Source organism: Vombatus ursinus, unplaced genomic scaffold (assembly GCF_900497805.2).
Source record: "Vombatus ursinus unplaced genomic scaffold, bare-nosed wombat genome assembly UNPS02005197.1, whole genome shotgun sequence".
NCBI classification, from domain to species: domain Eukaryota; kingdom Metazoa; phylum Chordata; class Mammalia; order Diprotodontia; family Vombatidae; genus Vombatus; species Vombatus ursinus.
This window is the reverse complement of record NW_020944975.1, coordinates 344,002-369,288: the sequence shown is the minus strand read 5'-3', so window position 1 is coordinate 369,288 and position 25,287 is coordinate 344,002. Positions and strand designations below refer to the sequence as shown.

At 40.0% G+C, this 25,287-nt stretch overlaps 1 protein-coding gene across 1 annotated transcript; it reads right to left on the bottom strand.

The window, feature by feature from the left end:
- Positions 1–60: 60 nt before the first annotated feature.
- On the bottom strand, positions 61–3,271 carry COPS6 (COP9 signalosome subunit 6). The gene is made up of 10 exons (XM_027843749.1): positions 3,170–3,271; positions 2,803–2,928; positions 2,263–2,394; positions 1,969–2,057; positions 1,405–1,467; positions 1,254–1,301; positions 1,013–1,127; positions 829–921; positions 573–673; positions 61–385 (listed from the first exon to the last, which is right to left on the bottom strand). The coding sequence occupies exons 1-10, from the start codon at positions 3,228–3,230 to the stop codon at positions 245–247; spliced, it is 969 nt and encodes a 322-aa protein (XP_027699550.1). The 5' UTR covers positions 3,231–3,271; the 3' UTR covers positions 61–244.
- Between the last annotated feature and the right edge of the window lie 22,016 nt (positions 3,272–25,287).

Genomic DNA, 25,287 nt, shown 5'->3' with positions numbered 1-25,287 from the left:
GCCTCAGAACTTACATACAGGGACTCTAAACCCTAACTCCTTTTAACAGAGAGGACAGAATCACGGGAGGGGGAACTATTCCCCATTTATTAACAATTTGGGTGGAGGGAAGCTATGCAGGCTTGAGGGCTTCTCTAAAGGGGATATAAGCCACTTTCCTGCCTTTGGGGCAATTGTTTTCCTCAGTGAAGCAGATCTCTCTGCCCTTTGCCCTCACTTATTGTGAGGGAAGGGTTGCCCCCTTCTAGAAGAAAAGTCCTCGCATTCGTCTGCCGATGCCCTGGCGATCATACAGGACGTTGAACTTATTTACAAACTGGTTCATTGTGTTGCATGTTTTGGTGATGGTGCCAAGGTAGGCCATGAGCCCAACATCATTACATTGCTGGAAGGGAGGGGAGAGACAAAGCCTGGGTTACCTTCCAACCACCACTGTTCCCAAAGCTTGCAAAAACCTGTAGCTCAAGGGTCAGATGACAAACCTATAGTTATCCCCCAGGTAAAGGCTGAATGACATTCCCTTGCATATATTACTAATGCATCCATTTCCCAGCCCCACAGGTTAGACTCACATCATAAAAGTCTGTCTTGAACTTATCTGTGCTGAGCACAGGGAGGCAATGACACAGAGCATAGGCTTCACGCAGGATTTCATGATTAAAAGGAACCTCCCCTGAGGAGATAAGAGAATGAAAAGTATGAGACATTTATCTACAATTTCCAGCCCTTTCCCTGATAGGCTTTTTTGGCAAAGTGCTATGTTTCCCAAGGTTCCATTCTGGTTTAGTGAAATCCTTAAGAAACAGGTAAGGGACACATTTGTCCTACCTGCTTCAGAAGCCTTGACATATTCTAAGATAAGCTTGACCCGACTATGCAGCATCTTGATGGCACTATGCTGGGCTATTAGGTGCTCTGCCACTGTATTGTAAGGAAAGCATCAGAAATGCTAAGTTCCCACCTCTCAGGCTCCAGACAGTGGAAAGAACTCTCATCATGTTTCTCCACTTACCAGTAGAGTTCTCTCCACTACCTGTAGCTGTCATTCGAGCCACATGATCCACACCAATCCGCTCAGCTTCCTCTGTGGCTAGTGTGTAGGTCAGTTCAGCAAATAGCATTGTTGCCTGGAGAAAAAGTTATCAAAGAGGTGGGAATGCTGAAGGAGAACATCACAAGCAGATACTAAGGCCAAGGAATAGGCAGAGAGAAGGGGATGAGCCATAGCAAAAAGGCCTTGGGCAAGTAATTACCTCTCCATTGATGATGTCGATGACTGACTCAAAAACACTGACTGGCAGCTGTTGTGAGAGACAATGGGTCAGATAAAGGAGGAAACAGGACTGACATTGAGGAACAGATGTACTCAACTGACAGGCCCAACCTGAGGTCTGGAACACTCACATCAGTGTGCTTGGTCATGGGATTTAGCTTCAGGAATAGAGGGCTCTCGATGATCTCACACACCTGGGGAGGGAAGGGAAGTAACTACACCAATAGAGTCACAGAATATTAAAGAGTTAGAAGGAATCTGAGATCACCTATTCTAATCCCCTCAATTTAACCAATGAGAAAACAGGCCCAGAGTTGGGACCCAAAAGCCAAGATCTAGTCAACAACAAGAAGTGCTTTTCGAAACCTTTTATGTACATTTGCTCGACAGTGGCTATATATAAACCAGGCTTCCAGATTTCTATTCCAGTGCTATTTCTATTGCATTACCCTGTTTCCTAGAAATCCTTCCATATCCCCCCCTCCCTCACCCCCATCCACAGAATCATATAACATTAAAGCTGGTAGCCACCTTAGAGATGATTTAGTCTAATACTCTCATTTTACAAATAAGCCTAGGGCCTTACAAATGAACTGTGGTCTTTCAACTCATTATCCAGGGCTCTATCTACCATGCTGACTCTGCCCCACATTCTTCCCTGCCCAACTCACATGTAGCTGTCTTAGGGCTCTTACCTGCTTGTGGACGTGGATGTCAGAGGGATCTGGTGGACCCCCTGTGGTATACCAACCTAGAAACTCCAATTCCTTGAATACCTGCTTAACTGGGAAAGGCAAAGGGAAAGGGTAGAATAAAGAATTTCTCACTCTACCCATCCTTATCTGGGACTTCCTGGCATATTCTCTTTCCCATCATGCCATCCCAACCACTCCTGGATTCCTATATAAAACTGATCATTTTTACACCCACCTCCCCCTCCCCACTCCCCATCTAATCCTTCCCAACCCTGGCAGCCCCTTCCCTCTCACACTGCTCCTCTTTGGTGTAGTAATATTCTTTGTCAATGATGATCTTCTCCTCCACTGTGTGGGACAGCAGCTCAAATGAATTCATCACCTCAATATTTCGTCCCTCCTGTTTCCCAATCAACGCTCCAATCACTAGGAAAGGAAGGAAGACCAGATAAGAGAAAGACTCTGGATCCATCATCAATCACTTTAAGAGGACCTGGGGTTCATAGAGCTCTCAGATTCGTGGCTGGAAGGGACCTTTAGAGGTCGACTAGATCCAAACCCTAATTTTACAGATGAGGAAAGTGAAGCTCATAGAGTTGAAATGAAGGTCGGGACTTACAGATTACAACAGACCAGGAAGTAGAAGCCCTGAGTTCTAGCCCGGCCTCTGCGGGATGCCCGAGGCATTGACTGCGAACAGAAAGGGAGGGAAGGTGTCCAGGCTAGGCATTTAGGGATGGGGGTGGGAGGTGGGGCAGGGAGCAGCTCCTGGGGTGGTGAGAGAGCCCCCCCCCCGGGAGGAAGGCGGCCCCGCGGCGGGGGGCACGCACGCACCCTGCACGGGCCGTCCCTCCTGAGAGCGCATGCGGATCCAGTGGTCGGAGATGTTGAGGATGACGAGGGGATGCAGGGCCACGGACACGCTGCCGGTCACGCCGGAGGCCATCACGCTGGGGAGCACTGGGGGCAGACACACACAGACACACACAGACACACACAGACACACACAGACACACACACACACACTGAGTGAGGGAGAGGCCCGAGTCTGCCCCACTCTTTACTCCAGCCCCCCCCCCGCCACTTAATGGGGCGCAATGGTTTTATTTTCTCTATATATCGAGGGAGCGGCTCCCCAAGGAGCGGAGCATCTCCTCGAGGCAGCCGTGGGTGAGGGATGTACAAAGGCGGACCCCGTTACCTGCGGCGTCCACCTCCATCCCGCTGCTCCCACTAGCCCCGTTCGCCGCCGTTGACGCCATCTTGCCCGCATCTGCCGGCCTCTGCGGCCTCCCGTCCTTCACGGCCTCCGTAGGGGACCGGCGACGCACGACACATGCGCAGTGGCGCTGGGTCCGGGGCGCGCCGCCGTCGCTTTTTCTCCGTTCTCTCTCGGTTACCACCCACTTATTCCGCGCTGTCCTAGTTCCAGACCCCGGGCAGAAGGAGCGGTCCAAGGACCCGGAGGCCGCTCTCCCGACCCAGTTTTTCTGGGAGAAGCCGAAGTGTGGCCTGGGGGTTTAGTCGCCTCGTATTCGGGGCTTTGGGGTAACGGTAACTGCCCCCGCCCCGCCCCCCACCTCCTGGAGGAAGGCGGGGTTGTGGAGGGGCCGTGCCCAAGGGGGCAGCTGCTGACCCAGGAGAAAAGAGATCGTCCCTCTGGGCTGCAGCCGGGGGCCCTTCAGTTCTAGGTGCTAGACCTAGAACACTTAGCGGTGATAGAGAGCCCTTTCCTCTCCCCCCACATCCCGGGACCTGCCTGTCACCATAGAGGCTGGAGGTGGGGATGCTATTACTACTGCTGCTACTGTGCTAGAAGAGTAACAGAGGAAATGAGCGTCAGGAAAGAGAAAAGAAAATAATCACTTCTTGCAGATGTGATGATTTACTTGGAAAACCCGGCCTAAAGAATAAATTAAAAAATTAATTGAAACTGAACCAGCAATACTGCTGATAAAAACGCATGAAATTATTCTCTATAGGCTGCTAGGTGGCGCAGTGGATACAGCGCTGGACGTGGAGTCAGGGACACTTCGGCTTCTCCCAGAAAAACTGCCGAGAAGTTTGGAAAGGAACAGGTTTTGGAGGGAATGATGAGTTTACTTTTGGACATGTTGAGTTTAAGATGTCTACAGGACTTTAAATTAAAAATGTCCAATAGACAATTGGAGGTGTAAGACTGAAGATCAGCAGAGGTTAGTGCTAAATAATTAATTTGTGAATCATCAGTATAGAGAGCTGAGGAGATCACCAGATGAAATTATATTGGGGGGAGAAGAGAAGATGAATGAAAGAACATCATAATGAAAGAACACCACCAGCAGAGAATCAGCAAAGAAGCAAAACTATTTTCTCTTGGAACTGGTCTGTATGGACAAAGGAATGATACATGCACATAAGAATGGAATGTAGAGTTGATGTGTGAGAGGCTGAATTCTAAAGACCAAGCATTGGGAAATAGAGGTGGGACCAGGGATTGATGTTGACCAGGAAAGAGCATTTATGAAGCACCTATTATATACAATTCATAAGTATTAACTCATTTTAGGGGCAGCTAGTGGTGCAGTGGATAGGGTACTGGACCTAGAATCAGGAAGACTCACAAATCTGGCCTCAGATACTTAGTAGCTTCCCCGGGAAACTCACTTAACCCTGTTTGGCTCAGTTCCTGATCTGTAAAATGACCTGGAGAAGGAAATGGCAAACTACTCCAGTATCTTTGCCAAGAAAACCTCGAATAGGGTCACGATGAGTCTGAAACAACAAGAACGACAAGTAAGAATTATTTTTTCAGGGCAGCTAGGTGGTGCAGTGGATAGAGCACCAGCCCTGGAGTTAGAAGGACGTGAATTCAAATTTGGCTTCAGATACACAACACTCACTAGCTGTGTGACTCAGGGCAAGTCACTTAATCCCAATTGCCTCACCAAAAAAAAAAAAAAAATTATTGTTCCCATTTTGTAGCTGAGAAAATGGAGGCAGTTAAGTGATGGGCCTAGGATCACACAGATAGTAAGGTTATGAGGTTAGATTTGAATTCAGGTCTTCCTAACTCCAAGTCTAGCACTCTATCTATTGTGCTAGCTAGCTACAGTAAATATGACTTGATCATCAATTACTTATGGGTCCCTTATATCCAGCTAGATTCATATAGCATCCCACAAAAATATGTTGGTGAAAATATAGAATGTGGAATGCACTGCTGTGATTGACAGTTGGATCTCAAGTAACCACTATATTCCAGTCATTCTGGAATCTCATTCTGAGATATATTTGAAGAAAATATCCTTACAACCCATGAAGTTGGTGGACTGAGTAAATAATCCATATTTGAGATACATTGGAGAAGTTCAGGTTTCCTGAGGAGTTGGTGTCAGATGGCTCTAGTACAGCTGCCAATTATTCTGGAATTTCATCACTGATTGGAATAAATTTTAGTCTATTCAAGGTTCTAGCAGGATACTGCAAGCAGTAAATTGGGGCCCAATAACTGCACACTTTGACGATCAATTTAGCCTGTACAGAAGTCTATGGGAAGAGAGAAACAAATGATGGCAATTAACATCTTGAGGGCAGTAGCTCTTCAAAATTTAGATGTTTGACTATGATGACTCTTAGGGCAGAAAATTAGTGAGTGGAAAGATATGTTCTCTTTGTATGAATGTGTAACAGTCCTCTAGCAAGGCTTGGAGTGGCTCTAAAGACCCTCATCTTTCTTTCCAGCCTTGGAAGAGAGGAAACTAACTTGAAATCAGGACTAAGGAATGGACTTTCCCTCCTGTCTCACAGCAGGAGTTTTGGGAAGGATCTCAGGAGGAATCAAGAAGAGGAAGGTGGTAGGGTCTACATGTAGCAGCAGTGTGACCACAACACCTGGTGGAAGTGACATATGTAGTGCTCTTACTCACACCAGTCCCAACTATCAGTTATTTTTCTTGGCATTCTAGCCACTAGAGAGCCTGCAATTAAAAAAGAAAACCACAAAAACCTCACAGTCTTATGCCTCTCACTTGTCTATTTAACTTTCACTTCTCATGCTATTACTTGGAAGCATTATGAGGATAAAATGTGATAATATTTGTAAAGTGTTTTGCAAACCTTTTAAGCTCTATGTAAATGGACATGTGAGTTGGACATAAAGAGTGACATAAGCCAATTAAAGAGCAAGGAAGAAATTTCAGATCTTTGAATAGGGGAAGAATAGGTAGGTATCATGTTTCATCTTTAATCCTCTGAAATCTTGGTTTATAATCACATTGAGCAGATTTCCAAAGTATTTCAAAGCTTTTTTAAAAATGTATTTTTTTAAATGATGGCATTGTGTAAACTGTTCTAGTTCTGCTCATTTCACTTTCACTCTGAATCAGTTCACAGAGATCTTTCCAGTTTCCTCTGAAACTATCCATTTCATTACTTTTTATGGTGCAAATCATGGCACAACATTCCTGATGTCATGGGCCTCTTTGAAGATGAAGGACAAGCAACAATGGTGCAATAATACTCCATTAAAGACAGCTGGGTGGTGAAACATGAGGCATGGAGTCAGGAACTAGTGGTCTTTACTTCAGCCCTCTTACTTCAGATAGGTATGATGGGCACCCATTTCTAATTATGTCCTTTTATTCTGTTAAAGACTGCATCTGACTGACCTAAGATTAGTTCTCATAAAAACCTGTGGTTGACTCTGTCCTTGTGTTCCATTTTTTTTCATGGAATGAAGGTACAGTATGGCTCCAGGGGCCATGGAAGAGAGAATTATCTTTGCTAGCACAGAACTACTCCTTCAAGGGCAGAATTACTATGATCCTGGGACCTTTTAAAATCCATTTTATCAGACATGAGCCTAACAGTGACTTAGGGCTTCAAGTGGAACATAGAATGTGCCCAAAGAGCAACTCACAGGATTCATCTCACTGACTTCTGATAATTCAGAGAATTAAGTAGGAAAATTCCTTTATCCATTATGGAAGACCTCAGAAGCCATCTGAAAGAATATCATCACAGAGTCTAGCAGCCTATATATGTCAGTGGTGGTACAAAAGCAGAAGGTTAGACTCGGAATAAATAGAAGCACTAATTAATCATGTCCAAAGAAACTTGGAGGTCTAAGGGCTTTTCTAGGATTCAATGACAACTTTCACATGTTTGTTGAGAACTACGGTGCTATTGCTAAATCACTGAATGATCTCACTTATTTAGAGGATTGAAGAGAACCAAAAGCAGAAAGCCAAAAAAAGTCACTTGCTCTAACTAATATGAAGTCATTGGAGATCTACAGACAAACAAATGTAAAGAAGCTTTCAGAGACTTGGTCAGCTGCCTCAAACATGCGTCAGTGTGGGCCTGTGAAGATCCAAGCAAACCTTTTGTCCATGTCCAGATCTAGCTAGACTGGAGAGTCTGAGAAAAGCCCTGTACCAAAAGTGATGACCACCAGAAACTGATTTTATTTGCCAGCAGAAGACTTAGTGCATGTGAGTCTTGATACTCCATACTCTAAGAGGTAGAGTTCTTGGTTTTAAAGTGGATTGTCATTGAAAAGTTCAAAAACTACATTTCATACACTCTAAACCTTGTTTCTCCTTTGGAATTTCTAGCGTTTGAATTGCTGGTGATAAAAGGGAGTATCTTTATTCTCTGCCTTGAGATCTTTTAGCCTTTTTATAATAATAGCCAACATTTATATAGCACCTGGCATGTGCCAAGCACCGTGCTAAGGGCTTTACAAATAGTATCTCATTTGATCTTCACATCAACCCTGGGAGGTAGGTGCTATTACTATCCCCATTTCATGAATGAGGAAATTAAGGCAAACAGGTTAATTGACTTGCCCAGCTAGTAATTGTGTGAAGCCTTATTTGAACTCAGGTCTTCCTGATTTGAAGACTTATGGTCTATCCACTGCACCAATTGGCCTTCCTAATAAGAAGGTCAGATATGTTATATGGCACGTACCTTTTTCAGAAGTAGGAATGGATATTATCACCAAATAAAAACTTTTCAGATGTGTTTCACCTAATCTACTTCTTTCATTGAAGGATAGGAGGTAGGAATCTTCCAAATGAAGGTTTTGCCTTTGTATCAAATATAGCAAAGCTTTCTTAAATTTCAAGGTTTAATATTTAAATAGATCTATTAGATATTAATATGAATCAAGTATTATTTTTTTTCCAATTAACAAATATTTATTTTATGTCCTTCCCTAATATGGCCTCTGCTCCCTCCCCAACTGAACATCAACAAAAAAGAAAAATAAAATCCTCAGAACAAACGTAGTCAGGTGAAGCAAATTTCTTCATTGGCCATGTCCAAAAATGTATGTTTCATTCTGATTTTGCAATCCATTATGTTTCTGTCATCAAGTGGGTAATATGCTTCAAATTTGGTCCTGCAGAATCATGGTTTGTCATTGTTTAGAATTCTAAAGATTTTCAAGGTTGTTTTTCTTTACAATGTCTTTGTTACAATATATATTGTTCTCCTGGTTTGGCTTACTTCACTCTGTATCATTTCATAAAGGACTTTCCAATTTTCTGTGAAAGTGTCGATTTTGTCATTTTTTATGGCATAATAGTATTCCATTACATTTATATACCACATTTTGTTTAGCCATCCTCCAATAGGATACCCCTTTGGTTTCCAGTTCTTTACCACAACAAAAAAGAGCCACGATAAGTATTTTTGTACATATGGGTCCTTTTCTTCTTTGTTTGATCTCTTTGGGTTATATGTGAAGTAGTGATATAGCTGGGTCAAAAGATATACATACACACACACACACACACACACACAAAATAATTTAGCTATAGTTGGCTAAAAATTTATGGCTCCAACAGTGCACTTGTGTGCCTGTATTTCCATAGCCCTTCCAACAATTGTCATTTTATTGTTTTGTCTTTTCCAATATCATGGATATAAAGTGAAGCCTTTCTTCATATGATTGTTGATAGCTTAGATTCCTTCCTTTGAAAACTGCCTATTCATATCTTTTGACTATCTATTGGGGAATGGCTGTTATTATTACAAATTTGAATCAGTTCCTTATATAGTTTGGATGTGAGACCATTATAAAATAAACTTGATGCAAATACTTTTTTCGCAATTACCTGATTCCATTCTAATTTTAGCTTTGTTGGTCTTGTTTGTTAAAAAAAAAAACAAAACCTCTTTGATTTTGTATAATTGAAGTTGTACATTTTATCTTCTGTGGTGTTTATCACTTATTTTGTCAGAAACTCTTCACTTATCTACAAATTAGAAAGGAAATTTCTTCCTTGCTCCTTTACTTTGCATATGATGTCACCAATTGTATCTAAATCATGTTTCCATTTGGAGAGAGCTTTTTTAATTTTTCCATTAGTTTTTGTCAAATAGTTGATCCTTAACCCCAAAATTGGGGTCTTTGGGTTTGTCAAACACTATTCTACTGTGTTTGTTGGCATCTCTATGTCGTGTATCTGATCAAACTCAATTTCTCAATATCAAATTATTTTGATGATTATTACTTGGTAATACAGTTTGGAACCTGATACTGATAGGTTCACCCTCTTTCCCACTTTTTTCCGTTATTTCTCTTGAGATTGTTATTCTGCTAGATGAACTTCATTACTTTTTTGTAGTTAAAGTAATACTTTAGTAATTTGATTTTTATGGCACTGGGTAAGCAAATTAATTTAGTCAGTATTGTCATTTTTATTATATTGGCATAACCTACCTAACAGCAATTAATATTTCTCCAATTATTTAAGTCTGTCTTTATTTCTGTGAAGTGTTTTGTAGTAGCTGAGACAAATGATTATTTCTCTCTCATATTAATAGCCAGTTATTAAAATTGGGGAGATTCAAGAGTTTTTCCCCCTGTCCTATTTCCTTGTATAATTTCTCAAAGACAGGGCTGATAGAAGATAGGATTAACATTCTCCTAATAATAATATTGCTACTCCACTCAACCAGATCAGGATTCTAATCTAAGGTAAAACTCCATTCTTCTACGGCTTGGGTGGGAGGTAAATTCTTTGAATAGACTGCGTAAGGCTGGGAGTAACTTAAAAGTAGATAACATAATCAAAGTTCATAAGAATAGATTCAGCCCTCATTGTAATACTCATTCTCTCATTAATTGTTAACCCACCAGAGTTGAATGCCACCCTCAAAAACACCCCTCTTTCACGGGGTGATAATGGATATTCTTGCTTTACTTCTGGTCTTATTGGAAAGACCTCTAACTTTTCCCATTATATATAATGTTTGTTCTTGGTTTTGGGAAGATAATATTTACTATATTGGGGAAAAGTCCATTTATTCCTATGCATTCTAGGGTTTGAGTTTTTGTAACAGAAATTGTATTGTATTTTGTCAGAAGACTTCAGTATCTAATGATATAATCATGTGTTTTTTAATTACTGTTGTTAATATGGTTTATAATTGTGTAATCTTCCTTATACTGAAACAAACCCTCATTCCTGGTATAAATCCAACATTTTCAGAGTGTATAATCTTTCCAATATGTTATTGTAATGAAAAGTTTTCTGTCAATGTTCGTTAAGGTTTTCAGTTCTGTAATTTTCTTTCTCTGCTTTGTCTCCCTTTGGTTTAATATCAAAGACCATATTTGTATCATTAGAAAGAAAATAGAAAGATCTTTTCTTTTCCTATTTTTTTCAAATTAATTGAAATTGATTGTTCATTGAATATTTGCTAGAATTCACTTGTAAATCCATTTGACCCTGAAATATTTTTCTTTGGAAGTTCATTCATGGTTTGTTCAATTTTTTTTCATTTTGCTGATATTGGGTTATTTAAATAATCTTTTTTATCTGGTATTTTATTTTTTGTAACTATTAATCAATTTCTTCTAAGTTATTAGTTTTATTAGTATATGATTAGGCAAAATAGTTTCTTATAATTTCCTTTATTTACTTTTCAATTGTTATAAATTCTCCTTAAAAATTTTTTTTAATCAACATTCTGATTTTCTGCTCTTTTAAAAATTCAGATGAGCTGTTTCTTTTATTAGTTTCTTTAAAAAAAAAAAAGAAACCAGCTCCTATTTTTATTTATCATTTGAATAGAATTTTTTTTGTTTTCAATTTTTATTAATCTCTGATTTTTCAGAATTTCTGCTTTGATGTTTAATTGGAGGGGTTTTTTTTGTTGTTGTTCTAGTTTTGCTTTGTTTTTAGTTGTGTGCCCAATCATTTCCTGAAAGAGATCCCAAAATGAAAACTTCCAGGAATATTATAACCAAATTCCAAGCTTCCAATCAAGGAGAAAATATTGCAAGAAGCCAGAAAGAAACAATTCAAATATTGTGGAGCCATAGTCAAGATAGCACAAAATTTAGGAGCCTCTACATTAAAAGATCAGAGGGCTTAGAATATGATGTTGCAGAAGGCAAAGGAGCTAGGTTTACAACCAAGAATAACTTATGCAGCAAAACTGAGTGTAATTCTTCAGGGAGAAAATGCATATTTAACAATAAAGCATTTCAAGCATTCCTGATGAAGCAACCAAAACTGAATAGAAAATTTGACTTTCAAATACAAGACTCAAGAGGAGCATAAAAAAGTAAATATGAAAGAAATCATAAGGGCTTCAAAAAATCTGAATTGCTTACATTCCTACATGGGAAGATGATACTTGTAACTCCTAAGGACTTTATCATTATTAGGGCAATTTGAAGGAGTATACATAGACAGAGGACATGGGTCTGAGTTGACTATGATGAGATAATTTTAAAAAATAAAATAAAACAAAGGGATGAGATAGAGGGTTCTCCTGGGAGAAGAGAGAAGGGAGAAGCAAAATGGGGAAAATTATCTCACATAAAAGAGGTACAAAAGGAAGAGCTTTTACAATGATGGGGAAGATGGGGAGTGGTGGGCAATGCTTGAATCTTACTCTCATCAAAATTGTCTCAAAGAGGGAATAACATTACATCCTCAGGTGGGTATAGAAACCCATCTTACCCTATAGGGAAATAGGAGAGGAAGGGGATGAGAGAACGAAGGGGGCTGAATGAAGAGACGGTAGATTAAGGGAGGCAGTGGTCAGAAGCAAAATAGACTTTTGAGGAGGCACAAGTTAAAAAGAGAGAAAAGGATAAATGGGACATTTTGGTAAGTGATACCAAAACAGTTGTTTATTGGTGACATAATATCAACAGAAAGTTCTACTCTTTTCCTGGGGACATGTATCTAAAATGTGATAGAAACTTCCTGAGATATACCTAACTTGATGATGCCTACCCACTTCAAGTGATTCACATGCAGGCAAAATATGCCACCAGAAAGTACCTAGAAAAAATTTTTAAGGATTTTGAAGTCATAGACAAAAAAACATCTAAAGACTATAGGAGCAGAGGTGGTATTTTCATCAGGACTATGGACAGAGAATAGGGGATTTAAAAAAAAAAAAGATGCAGATCTGGGAAATAGAATCAAGATGACAGAGTAAGAAGAAGCATTATACCCTAGTTCACCCTCCAAACCTCCATAAAGATCAAGAAAACACACCAGACTCAATTCTGAGGGGAAATCCAAGAAAAAGTAAAAAATGAATCATTTTTCCAGCCCATGGAAGATTAGGGAGACAAAAATGTCTGTGCACACTGGGGACAGGGTCTGGCCAGCAGCAGCAGCATGTAGGGGACTGAAAGAGGGCTGACACTGGGCATCAGGTCAGGAAGATATCCCAGGGGATCCCTGGACTAGCACAGGGTACAGGAACAAGTACTACCTAGCATTTCTATCTTTCACTACCTAGTTCTAGGCCATAAATCCAGGGTAGAAAGGAGTAGTCCCATAGGAGTCAAGGTGGTAACAGGAGTACAGCCTGGCTCTCCACTAAACGTCCTCCACAAAGATCTATAAAGTGCACCAGACCAAATTCCAATCATGAAAGCCAAGGAAAAGTCATAGTGAATCATTTCTCCAGCCCAGCACAGCTTAGGGAGAAAGATAAGAGAGGTTTATGGACACTGGGGATGGGGTCTGACCAAGGGTGCAAGTGCTGCAGAACATTTCATCATGTAGGACTGAAAGAGGGCCAAAACAGGGGACCAGGGCAGAAAGAGATGCCAAGAGATCCCTAACTAGTGCTGAGTATAGGAAAGGATACCATCTAGCAACTCTGTCATTTACTACCCAGTTCTGGGAAACAGATACAAGATGGAGAGCAGTAGTCTGGGAGCAGGGCCCTAGCTGCACACCAAGCAAGGACCAAGTTCCTGAAGCAAACAAGATTGCTATGATCCCAGAAGCAGAGTGGAGACTCAGTTTTAGCCTCCAGTCTAGTGTAGAGGCTTACAGTGGAATAACCAAGGCAGAAGTCCCAAAGGGGGAACATGCAATTCAGTCACTCTTAACCTAGAGAGCCTCCCAACAGATAAATAGTAGCTGAGTCCAGGAGGAGCCTACTGAAACTCCCAACCAATGACAATCTAACAGACCCAGACCTGGGTTAGGAACTTCTAGAACCCAGACCAGCAAGGACAGTGAGCAGCCTTTGCCCAGAATCATATCACTTTGGGAGCACTGAAGCTCTAGCCTGAGCTGTGAAAGCGGCAGAAGGATGTCAAAGGACAGAAGCTCAGGTCAGACACACCCCTCAGAAGTACAAAGAGCCCAGCACTAACATAAAGTCCAAAGCCAAGAAGCAGGCAAGAAGAATGAGGAAACAAACAAACAAAAAAACCCATCATAGAGAGCTGTTGAATGACAGGGACACAAACTCAGAAGACGAGAATGACTTGAAAACATCTACAAGCAAGACCTTAAAGAAAAATGCAGCTGGAACACAAATCCAACCAGAATTCCTGGAAAAGTTAAAGACAGAGTTTAAAAAAAAAAAGCTAAAAAATGATTTAAAAAACCAAACAAGAGCAATGGAACAAAGATATAAGAGATATAAGAGCTTGAAATGAAAGGTACAAAATCTTACCAAGAAAATAACTCTCTCAAAATTAGAATTGACCAAATAGAAATTAAAAACCCCACAAGACAGTAAGAGATATTAAAACAAAGTCAAAAGACTGAAAAAAATGAAGAAAATGTAAATTATCTCACAGCAAAAACAACTGACCTGGAAGACAGATTGTGAAGAGCTAGCTAAAAAGATGGTGTCGGAGAATAGGATTTGGATATCTTATAATATAGGAATGGTTGGTTCTCGACCAGGAACACAGTACATATAAGAAATATCAGAGAAAAAAATATTTGCCTGGGATTTTGTAAATCTAAGCTAGAGTCTTAGAATCTCAGCTTTAGATGGGAAGTGGAAGGTGCCCATACAGATCTGCAAACCTGATACCATAAAGTAAGGTAAATACAACATTGGAAGAGTAATGCTAGAAGAGAGTGTTGAGGTCAGATTTCAGAGTGTGGTTCAGGTGTGAAAGAATTCATTTAGATGACTTTCTCTTAACTAAGGGGACCTTTATTGATGCAAAAACAGCTATTTACAGAGGGATGGGGGCTTGGTTTTATAAAGACAGCATAAGAAAGACAGGCAAAATTTTATGACCCAGGTTGAGGGAGACAAGGAATTTTATGGTCCAGGGTAAGGGGAAGTTTTCTGGTATTTCAAGATAAGGGGAAGACACTTTAGGATACCCTTAAGCTCAGGAGGGGCCTCACAAAGTACTGGAAAAGCAAACCTTAATATTCTTTTTAACCTTTAAGGTACCATTTGTATCCACATCAAGAGGATGAGTAAAACCTAGGAGAGAGTCATCAATAAATGCAGTAGCATAAGATATCTATGTACAGATGCACCAAATATGGATAATATGAAGAAAAAAAATTTCTTCTAATGAAGCAAATTAACTCAGGAACAAATAAGACTTTCAGGAAAGGGACCAGAGGCCTGACTTTAGACTGGACTATCCTCAAGGATTCAAGGCTCACAACGAGTTTTTTATGCATTCTGAAGTGCACAAAAACTACCCATTAACTACTTGTAAAGGAAAAAAAGATGCAGAACACAATCAGTTACTTGAATTATTTACAGTCTTACTAAGAAGCAAGCTTACATGAGCTATTAAAACAAAGAAGTGTTATAAGCTTAACATTACATTTCAAATTCCTGAGGTCACTTGTTGCCTCCTCAAGGTAAACCTTTCTGCTTAATTAAGAATTTGAGCTTTTTGTATCTTTATCATTTCCTCTCTTTTCGGATTTTTATCTTTATAGCTTAATTAAGTGTAAGTAACCAGACTGAATTTTCTCTCCCATCATGGGTTTTCAACATTTGTTGCATCCTAATTTTAGCTTTAGGCTGTGAGAGGGGAAAAGATTTTTGGACAAAATGCAAGACCATAAAAGACATAATCTAATAAACATCTATAGAACCACTAAATCAGTGAATGAGGAGGTGGTGGTCCTAAGGATGTATCTGCCCTAATTGTATAGATTGAGAAACAGAGAGGTGATGGTCATAAATTCAGAACAGTAGAAATATAAGTAATTGGGTCTTTTACTCCTATATTCTTATCACAAGGGGTTAAGGGATGTCTGATGATTGTACCACTAAGATATATCATTTGACTGTTGTCGTTCATTCTTGAAGAGGGCCAAAATAACATCACTATGTTGACAAAGGCTTTACCACAAGTCAGGCACAAATAGTCCACATAAACAATTGGAGAGGAGATGTCTCTAAATTTGCACATCTCACCTTTCTTTTGAAACTGCTGCAATTCTGCTTTGCTCATAGAGCATAGCACTTTCTTTCATGTGGGCATGCCATGCCACATGGTCCTTTGCTAGTGTCTCTCATGTCTCTCAATTGATTCCAAAGTTCTTCAGAGATACCTTGAGAGTGTCTTTGTATTGCTTCTCCTGACCTCCATGTAAGCACTTGCATCTTGTGAGTTTTACATAAAATAGTATTTTAGGGAAACATACTTTTTTTGTTTGAACAACATGACTAGTCCATCAGAGTTGCACTGTCTGTGGTAGAGTTTGAATGCTTGGCAGTATCAACCATTACAGAGCTTGTTCTAAGTAAGACAAACAAAATTAGGCTGCATGTGCATGTTTATTTCTATCAAAGCTGCCAAATTATACATATAGAGATATGTATGGGAGTTCATTGTGAAAATGAGCCCAAGGATGGATAGATAAAGGGGACCTTATATTCTCAGAGCAATTCCCTCTCACTCCTCCCTCCCCTCCTTGCTCAAGATGCCTGTGTCAGTCAAAATTATAATGTTCATATGTGTTAACCATAATATGATAAAGGTTTCTTAATAGGATAGATTGTAAATACAATAAGATAAGAGAAGCGTCAAAGTGTCCATTGAAATTATTGTTCCAAGATATCTATGTTTCTTCTATCATTAACATGACATAATATAACGTAACTAACATAACAAAGCGTGTGTCAATAAAATACCAAGATAATAGAGATGGCATTATTGAAGATAGTGATCGGTTCAAGGCACCTTGTCCTTGGCAGTCATAAACAGAAGAATGCTTCTGGTCAGCTTCATCCATCCTTATAATTGCTGACACAGGAAAGGGCATTTTGGCTTTACTCAGAGAGTAAAAGAAAACATGTCTGTTATGCCAGAGCGTGCAAAGCATTATGGTAGGTTAAGCTCGGAGTGGGCCAAAATGTCTTTCTTCTGATTGGTCAGTCCAGATTTTAGACCTTTCTCAGGTCTTGGAGGGCTGAAAATGATCTCAAAGGATCTTCAGTAATTTAGCTTGAGAAAGGACCTCAATGTCTGGCACCTTATCTTGCCAGGTGATCTTCAAAATTTTCCTAAGATAGTTCAAATGGAAGCAATTTGGTTTCATGGCATGGTGCTGGTATGCTGTCCAGGTTTCACAGCCATACAACAAAAGGTCAGCACAATAGCTCTGTTTGGTAAACAATCCAATACCTCTTCTCTCCCACACTTTCTTTTGGAGTCTCCTAAACACTTAGCTACCTCTGGCAATGCATGTGTCAACCTTGTCATCTATGTGTATGTCTCTGGAAAGTGTACTGCCCATGTAAGTGAATTTATCCACAGTATTCAAAATTTCCTCATTTGCTGTAACCAATGGTTCCACATATGGATGGCATGATGTTGGCTGGTGGAGAACCTGTGTTTTCTGGGTGTTAATTATTAGGCCAACATTAGCACAAGCAGCAGAGAATTGATCCATACTTTGTTGCATCTCAGCCTCAGAGGCTGCATTGAGTTCACAATCATCTGTGAACAAAAAAAATCATGCACCAACTCTCTCTTCACTTTTGTCTTGGCCTTTTCAAGTTAAATAATTTACCATTTATGTGGAAGATGACCTTGATGCCGTTTTCATCCTCATTGAAGGCATCTGACAACATGGCTGAAAACATCATGCTAAAAAGCATAGGAGCAAGCACACAGCCCTGCTTCACTCCACTGGTGACTGTGTGAGAACATCATCCATTATCCAGAACCTGGGCAAACATACCATCATGAAATTGACATAGAATACTGATGAACACCTCCAGGCAATCAAATTTTGACATAATTTTCCATAGGTTCTCACAAATGACAGTATGAGATCAATGAACATTGTGTACAGACCTCTGTTCTACTTCTGACATTTCTCCTGGAGTTGCCGGGCAGCAAACACCATATTGACTATTCCTCAGCTCTTTTTGAAACCACTGGCTCTTAAGTAGATGACCACCTTCCAGGTGAAGGATCAGCATATTAAGGAGGTCTTGCCAGCAATGACTAAGAGAGAGAACCCCCTCCCTCCCATGATTGTCACATGACAATCTATTTCCTTTACCTTTATAGAGATGGATAATAGAGGCATGCTTGAACTCCTGAACCTCCTCTTGCCATATAACCCAAAAATTTCAGTCAGCTTTTGTATGAGCAGTGGATACTCTTGTAAATCTCAGCTGGAATAGAATCAGCACCAGGCACTTTGCCACACAAGAGGATCCTGATAGTATTCAAAACTTCTTCATTTGGAATTTGGCTAAGGAGGGATTGACTTCCACCTGAGGTATATGGTAAATAGGTTCAGTCTTGATTGATGGTGGTCTGTTGTGAACACTGGAAACTTTCAGCCCACCTCTCCAGGATTATGTCCTTATCTCTAATCCATGTGCTCCATCAGCACTGAGTAGTATCATAAAAGCCCTTTGGATTGTTACTATCAGTGTAAAACTGAATTTCATCTGCCTTCTCACTGAGCCAAGAATCCTGTATCTCTCTAAGCTTTGCTTGCACTTTTTTTTTTTTTTAGGCAATTGGGGTTAAGTGACTTGCCCAGGGTCACACAGCTAGTAAGTGTCAAGTGTTTGGTCTGAGGCTGGATTTGAACTCAGGTCCTCCTGACTTCAGGGCCAGTGCTCTATCCACTGGGCCACCTAGCTGCCCCTTGCACTTTTGATGGAGTCAAATGCCACCTTCTTAGAGACTAATGAACTATTCTACTGGTAAACCCTGCAGAGTTCTCATTTTTCTTTTCTTTCTTTTTTTTTTGGAGGGTCATAAATCAGCATTTATTATTTAAGTTCAAGAACAGGTTATGAAAGAGGTGGAGAGCACATTCAGAACAAAGAGTCAAAGATGGAGCCCTAGGGGAGGGGGAAGAGGGAGGAGACCGGAAGACCAGAGTTTCTCATCTGTGTCCGTTCTAGATGAGATTGATCCTGATTTCTGAGCCTTGGTCCAGGGTACACAATGAAGCACACGATAAGATGAAGTTCCAGGAGATACAGTTTTAGGAAAACATCAAGGGGTGGCCAAAGTTACACATCCAACCAAAGGTGGGGGCTGGGATTCTCCTTGGATCTGCAGCATTGCTTCCTTTTATGGAATTGAAGCATCGAAGTTTGATAAATTCCAACCCAGGCATTTCAGCTCTTATAAAACATTCTTGTAGTTAAAGTCTTTGTGCTAAAGAATTCTTTCATCACCTCTCTAATTTCTTATAGTTTGCTTCTAGTTTCTTTGGATATGTATCCAACTTGTAGTGTACCTGCTCAAAAGCTGCTACCTGCTCCTCAATTAAAGTGATCTGATCGAAATGAGGCTAAAGTGCTGCATATTTCTGGTTTAAGTCTTTTAGGTTTCTACTTATGTTTACTTCATTATCTTTCATTTCTAGATACTTCAAGCTAGTTCATTCATATTTTAAAGAAGCTTATAGTCTTCACTGTCAAGTATGTGGCAATTTTGGAGAGCATGTCCTGGTGCAACCCTGTGATATCAGCCTGGGTAGGCTCTGTGACCTCGCTGTCTCCACCATTTAGGCTGAGGAAGGGAGGAAGGAGAAAGGATACAGGAAGGGAGGAGAGGGGAGAAGAGGGGAGGCAAGGGAAGGAGAGAACAGGGGGAAAGGAAAGGGCAGAAGGCCTCTTGTTTCAATTTCAACTTTAACATTTTTTTTGGTTGACTTCGCTTTTCTGACTCTGCTTCCCACCAAAACCATATGGCCTCTGTTGAGGATGGGAATCCTAGTCTAAATTCTCACAAAGATATTTGACAATTTTCTCTTTTTGGGGGGGGGGGATCTCTTTCAGGAGGTGATTGGTTGATTCTTTCAATTTCTATTTTACCCTCTAGTTCTAGAATATCAGGGCAGTTTTCCTTGATAATTTCTTGAAAGATGATGCCTAGGCTCTTTTTTCAATCATGGCTTTCAGGTAGTCCAATAATTTTTAAATTATCTCTCTTTGATCTATTTTCTAGGTCAGTTGTTTTTCCAGTGAGATATTTCATGTTGTCTTCTATTTTTTCATTCTTTTGGTTTTGTTTTATTGTTTCTTGATATCTCATAAAGTCATTACCTTCCATCTGCTCCATTCTAATTTTTAGGGAATTATTTTCTTCATGAGCTTTTGTACCTTTTCCATTTGGACAATTCTGCTTTTTAAGTTATTCTTCTCTTCATTGGCTTTTTGGACCTCTTTTACCATTTGGCCTAGTCTGTTTTTAAGGTCCTATTTTCTTCAGTTGTGTGTGTGTGTGTGTGTGTGTGTGTGTGTGTGTGTGTGTGTGTTTCCTTTACCAAGACTCGTTTTTCATGATTTTCTGGAATCATTCTCATTTCTCTTCCCAATTTTTCCTCTGCCTCTCTTGATTTTCAGAATCTTTTTGGGCTCTTCCACGGCCTGAGACCAAGTCATATTTTTCTTCCAGGCTTTGGATGGAGGAGGATAACTTTGTCACCTTCTTCTGAGTGTGTGTTTTGATCTTCCTTGTCATCATAGTAACTTTCTATGGTCAGAATTTTTTTCTGTTGTTTGCTCATTTCCTCAGCCTATTATTTGACTTTTAACTCTTTGTTAAAGTAGGGCTCTGCTTCCAGGGTGGAGGTACACTATCCCAACTTGAGGAGTTTTGTGCAGCTGTGTTCAGAGATATTTCTTGGGACTTGTAAGTTTTCAGTTCTTCCAGGTTGGTATGATCTGAGGAGAAATGTTTACTACTCTCCTAGCCTGTGCTATGGTCTGTGAGTGACCACAAGCACTCTTTTCTGCCCTGGAACTGTGATAAGAGTCCCTGCTCCACTGTGGCCACAAGCTCTAGTGTGCTAGTGTTCCTCCTCACCCCAAGACTGCCACCCAGGAGTGTGACTCAGATCTGTGTATGGACAAAGCAACAGATCCTGCCTCAGTGCTAGCAAAGAGACCCTTGTAATCTCCTTCTGACCAGTTGTTTGACCCCTTGACTGTATGTGAGCTGAGAACTCTGGAAGCAGCAGCTGCTGCTACTGATTTAATGGCTCCCAACTCCTGCTCCTGGTTTACTGGGGCTGGGGCTATGCTGGCACAGCCTGCTCTAGGCTCTGCTCCACTCTCACCCTGGTGCAACAGACCTTTCCTGTCGATCTTCTAAGTTGTCGTGGGCTGGAAAATTATTTCACTCTGTCTTTCTGTGGGTTCTGCCATTCTAGAATTTGTTCAAAGGCTTAAAGGTATTTGGAGGGGTTTGGAGGAGAGCTCAGGTGAGCTCCTGCCTTTACTCTGCCATCTTGGCTCCTCCTCCCTTGACAATTTTCTGATCAAAGGATCTTTCTAAAGGAAATTGCAGTTTTTTACTATCATGAGTAAAAAAAAAGTCCCACTTTTTCAGAAATTATGTATAACTTGAACCTAATTAGTATATATAAAATACAATAGCATCACCTTCGCAAAAGGTAAGCAAGGAGTATTAGAGGCAACTCCTCTCATTATTAAAACTACATAAATTTTCCCACAATCAGATTAAAATAGAGACTAAAACTGTAGTACTACCAGAGTTGTTCCTGACAAAATCCGCCACACTGACACCAAACTGTGAAGACTGACACTAAAATGCCAAAGTGGTGAGGCAATAAGGAGACTCTTCACAAATGTGAAGGATGCTGGTCTCAAAGACTCACTTCTGATACCAATACAGCAACTTCATTAGGGATACATAAATGGGACTGACCACAGCCAAAGGAAAGAACCAACATTAGAGAATTATAGCACTAAAGAGTATACTTAGCAGTGTAATAAGAGGCTGGTTCATGGGCAGAGAGCCTGGAGAGAGGTGCTGAGGAGCCTGTTCCTAGGAGAATTGTGATGACATGGAATGCAAGTGACTTGAAAAGAACTTGAACACAAGTGGACATTCTATAACCAGTTCCTGTTTCATAATCCCAGTTAGGAGGAGCCCTTTTTGATTAACTGCATTGCTGGAACTAAGGTTTCTTAAACATGCAAAGCTAGCCTCAACTTAGGCCTTTTTGGCCATCTGTTCTTTGCCTCAGCATTCTTGGGTGACCTTTGTGACTCCTTCACTCATGGCATCTACTGTTCCCTTCTGGAGAATGAGCCAGAGCATTCTGGCAATAAGTGGGGGCTAGTCCAGGATGTAGTGAGTATGCTCTGGGCTCACTCTCCTGGAACTAGGCAGGCTACTTTTACGTTTCAGGGTATCCTGAGGGGTTTTGGGTGGGCAGTTCTCTACTGCCATTGGTTTGACCCCATTGTTAGGCACCAATGACTAGCTCCCTAGTTCCATTTAACCACTTGATATCAATCATCTTTTATTAAAAAAAGATAATTTAGTTTGAAAATATAACAATAACAAAGTATGAATATTTCCCCCTAAAACCTTGGGGATACCCTCATAGCTCCTAACTGACATTGGTACCATCAAGTTTATGTCCCGATAGTCTGACTACTGAATGGTTCCTCATCACAGGCCTAGGTCCAGAAATTCACTCCTTGTTCTCTGGGACATTGATGCTGAGGTGGCTACAAAATCCAGATTCTGGAACTCTCTCCTCACCTTTTGAAATTTATGAGGTTGGAGGCTACAATCTTTTTCACCTAAAACAGGAAAAAACAAAACAAAACAAAACAAACAAGTGCAGAGGCCTCAGAGGGGAAGAAAGCCCTAAGACCTCTCTCCTTAAAGCATGTTTCACCAATGAACACTGTGAATAAAGGAATTACCAAGATCCCCAAGAGCACTCAAGTGAAGAACAAACAGCCAGAAAGGCCTAGGCTGAGGCTGACTCAACCTTTTTTGAGATGTCTCAAGTTCTGGCTATAAAACCATTTAAAAAAGGCCTAACCATAGACTTAACCCCTCTCAGCAATACAAGGATCTAAGACATCTCCAAAAGCCTCATGATGGAAAATGCTATCCACATCCAAAGAAAGAACTATGGAGTTTGAATGCAGATCAAAGCATGCTATTTGCTATTTTTTTCTTCTCTTGCGTTTTGTTTCCTCTTTCTGGTGGTTCCTCCTATTAGTTCTAATTCTTACTCACAACATCACTAATGTGAAAATATGTTTAATAGGAATGTACATGTATAGCCTATATTAGATTGCATGCCATCTTGGGGAGGGAGGTAGGGAGGGAGGGGGAGAAAAATTTAAAACTCAAAAGCTTATGGAAGAGATTATTGATAAATTAAAATAAATTAATAAAAAAATTTTTAAAAAAAGGCCTAACCAGTGTGGTTAACAGACTAGAACCATGCTTAAGTCTCTCCAAGGCATTTTTATTCTATATCATCGTGACTCTCCTGGAAGCAGGATTTTCAATGTTTCTACACAGTGAGGCTTTGTCACAGGTGCTTTGCATATGTTCCTTACCCCCATTATACTAGTATTCCACCTCTTGGGTCCTTGTTATCCCACTTCTGACACTAAAACTGTTAAGTAAAAAAATAATTCTCCGAACAAAGTGAATTAGCTCAGGAACAAGCAAGATTTTGCAGGAGAGACCTGAGGCCAGAATTTAGACTGGCAGACTTTAATTATAGATCAAGATTTGCAGACAGATTTTTATATGTTCCAAATAACAAAAAGTTTATCAATTAGCACAGTTAACAGCTTACAGAGAAAAAAAAAACATGCAGAAACAAAGGAAAGGGATATAAAAAAAATTCAGTTGCAATTAGTTAACTCAAATTATTTATGGAGTTAAAACAAAAAAGTATTTTATCTTAAAACCACACTCCAAATTCCAGAAGCCATCTATTGCTTCCCCAAGGTAAATTTTGCTGCACAATTAAGAATTAAGAATGCAAAGTGACCTTAATGATTTGGTTGGCTATAATCACTAAGGCCTCCTTTGTGTGGCAAGAGTTAAGAATTAGTGTTGACAGAGGATAGGATTAGGGATTGCTGAGGAGGCCCACTCTGATCAGGTCTTATCTGAGGATATAACCATAACTGTTTTCTTAGTGCTAAATATTACTATTCATGTCCATATCATTATTGTTCCCTTTTTGTTAATTATTGCAAAATCATAATTGAAAGCTGTGTGTTTTTATTCTTTTTGTGACTAAGGAGATTCCTCATCTTTTATTTCTCCATTACTATAAATGTGAGTTGAAATTGCTTTAGACAGAGAATCTTTGGCTAGCAGGGTTAATTCTTTTGGCCAATTTCCTTTCATATAATTGCTTGTGAAATAATAAAGGTGTCTCTGACAGACCACAGCTAAATGCAGAGTGAAGCTGTTCTCTTCCACAAAGGAATTACTGTTATTTGATGAGTTGGGACCAGGGGTGTGCTGGAGGCAGCTCATACTGGCCCATTGTTAAATTTTCAATGTGAGAATTTATACCTCAGAAATTGGCAAAGTCTACAAATCAGGGCCTGAATTATTGTTTTGTTGATTGTCTAGATTCTGGACTTAATAAAGTGGTAGAGAAAATATCAATACAGCACATTAAATTGTTTTATTAATTTATTTTGATTTATTAACAATCACTTACATAAGCTTTTGAGTTTTAAATTTTTCTCCCCTTCCCTTCCTCCCCAAGATGGCTTGCAATAAGCAGATTAAATTAAAAATGTGTCTGGTCCCTCCATTCCCACCCTCCAAGCTAGTTGTTAAACATTTACCAGCACAATCCTGGGTGAGACTCATGAGTGGAATATAGTTCTATAAAGTTATATACCTTATTTAAAAGGAACATAATAGATAAAAGGGCAAAAGTGTACTATTATATATTAACTATATGTTGTATCTTCTTAGGTTCCTAGGAACCTAAGGCAGAAAGCATAGATGGGAAACATATATGATATTGTTTTTTTTTTTAATTTTTTTTTTTAGGCAATTGGGGTTAAGTGACTTAACCAGGACAGCTAGTAAGTGTCAAGTGTTTGGTCTGAGGCTGGATTTGAACTCAAGTCCTCCTGACTTCAGGGCTGGTGCTCTATCCACTGGGCCACCTAGCTGCCCCCTATAAATGATATTATTGAAGGATACTACAGATCACCTGGACAGCAAAAAGAAAATGCATAAGAAATTTGGCCAATAGATCACAAATCTGGCATACAAGTATATTGTAGTGACAGGGGTCTGAATGTCAAGCTTTGCATTCAAGCTCTGCTGCAGAGCTTTCTGCCAAAAGAAGGACTAATAAATTTGTGACTTGTCTCATTAACATCTTCATTATAAAGGATCTGATTTTGATCAATAAGAAACTGAACACAGTATCCCAAAAGGGGCCCAATCAGGACAGAGTAAAGCAGGATTCTTTCATTATGGATATTCATGTAAGGGTGGTAGAGTGGAGTAGAGTATCTACTGAGTAGATAATCGCCATCTCCACTTAAAGTGAGTGATTAAAATGCTATGGCCAGATACCTTAGCCAGGTGAGGATATATCTCCATTCATCAATCAAATACTTTAAACTAATTGTGAAAAGCTATTGAAAGCATTGGATGAACAAGAATGACATGGAAGTATGTTTGGCTGAGAAAACCTAGTTATGGAACAGAAAGACCGGTAGTCCAAAAGATACCTTTTCAGCCTGAGGAAGAACTTCCAAACCTTTCCAACCCTGAGATGGAATTGCTTGGAAGCTGCCTTAGCCTTG

Excerpts from the sequence above, each read along its gene's own strand:
- COPS6 (XM_027843749.1), bottom strand. The coding sequence starts at position 3,230 with ATGGCGTCAACGGCGGCGAACGGGGCTAGTGGGAGCAGCGGGATGGAG. Across the intron at positions 1,128-1,253 it reads TCGACATCATCAATGGAGAG|GCAACAATGCTATTTGCTGA; the intron begins GTAATTACTTGC and ends CTTTTTCTCCAG. Across the intron at positions 674-828 it reads TGTCAAGGCTTCTGAAGCAG|GGGAGGTTCCTTTTAATCAT; the intron begins GTAGGACAAATG and ends TTATCTCCTCAG.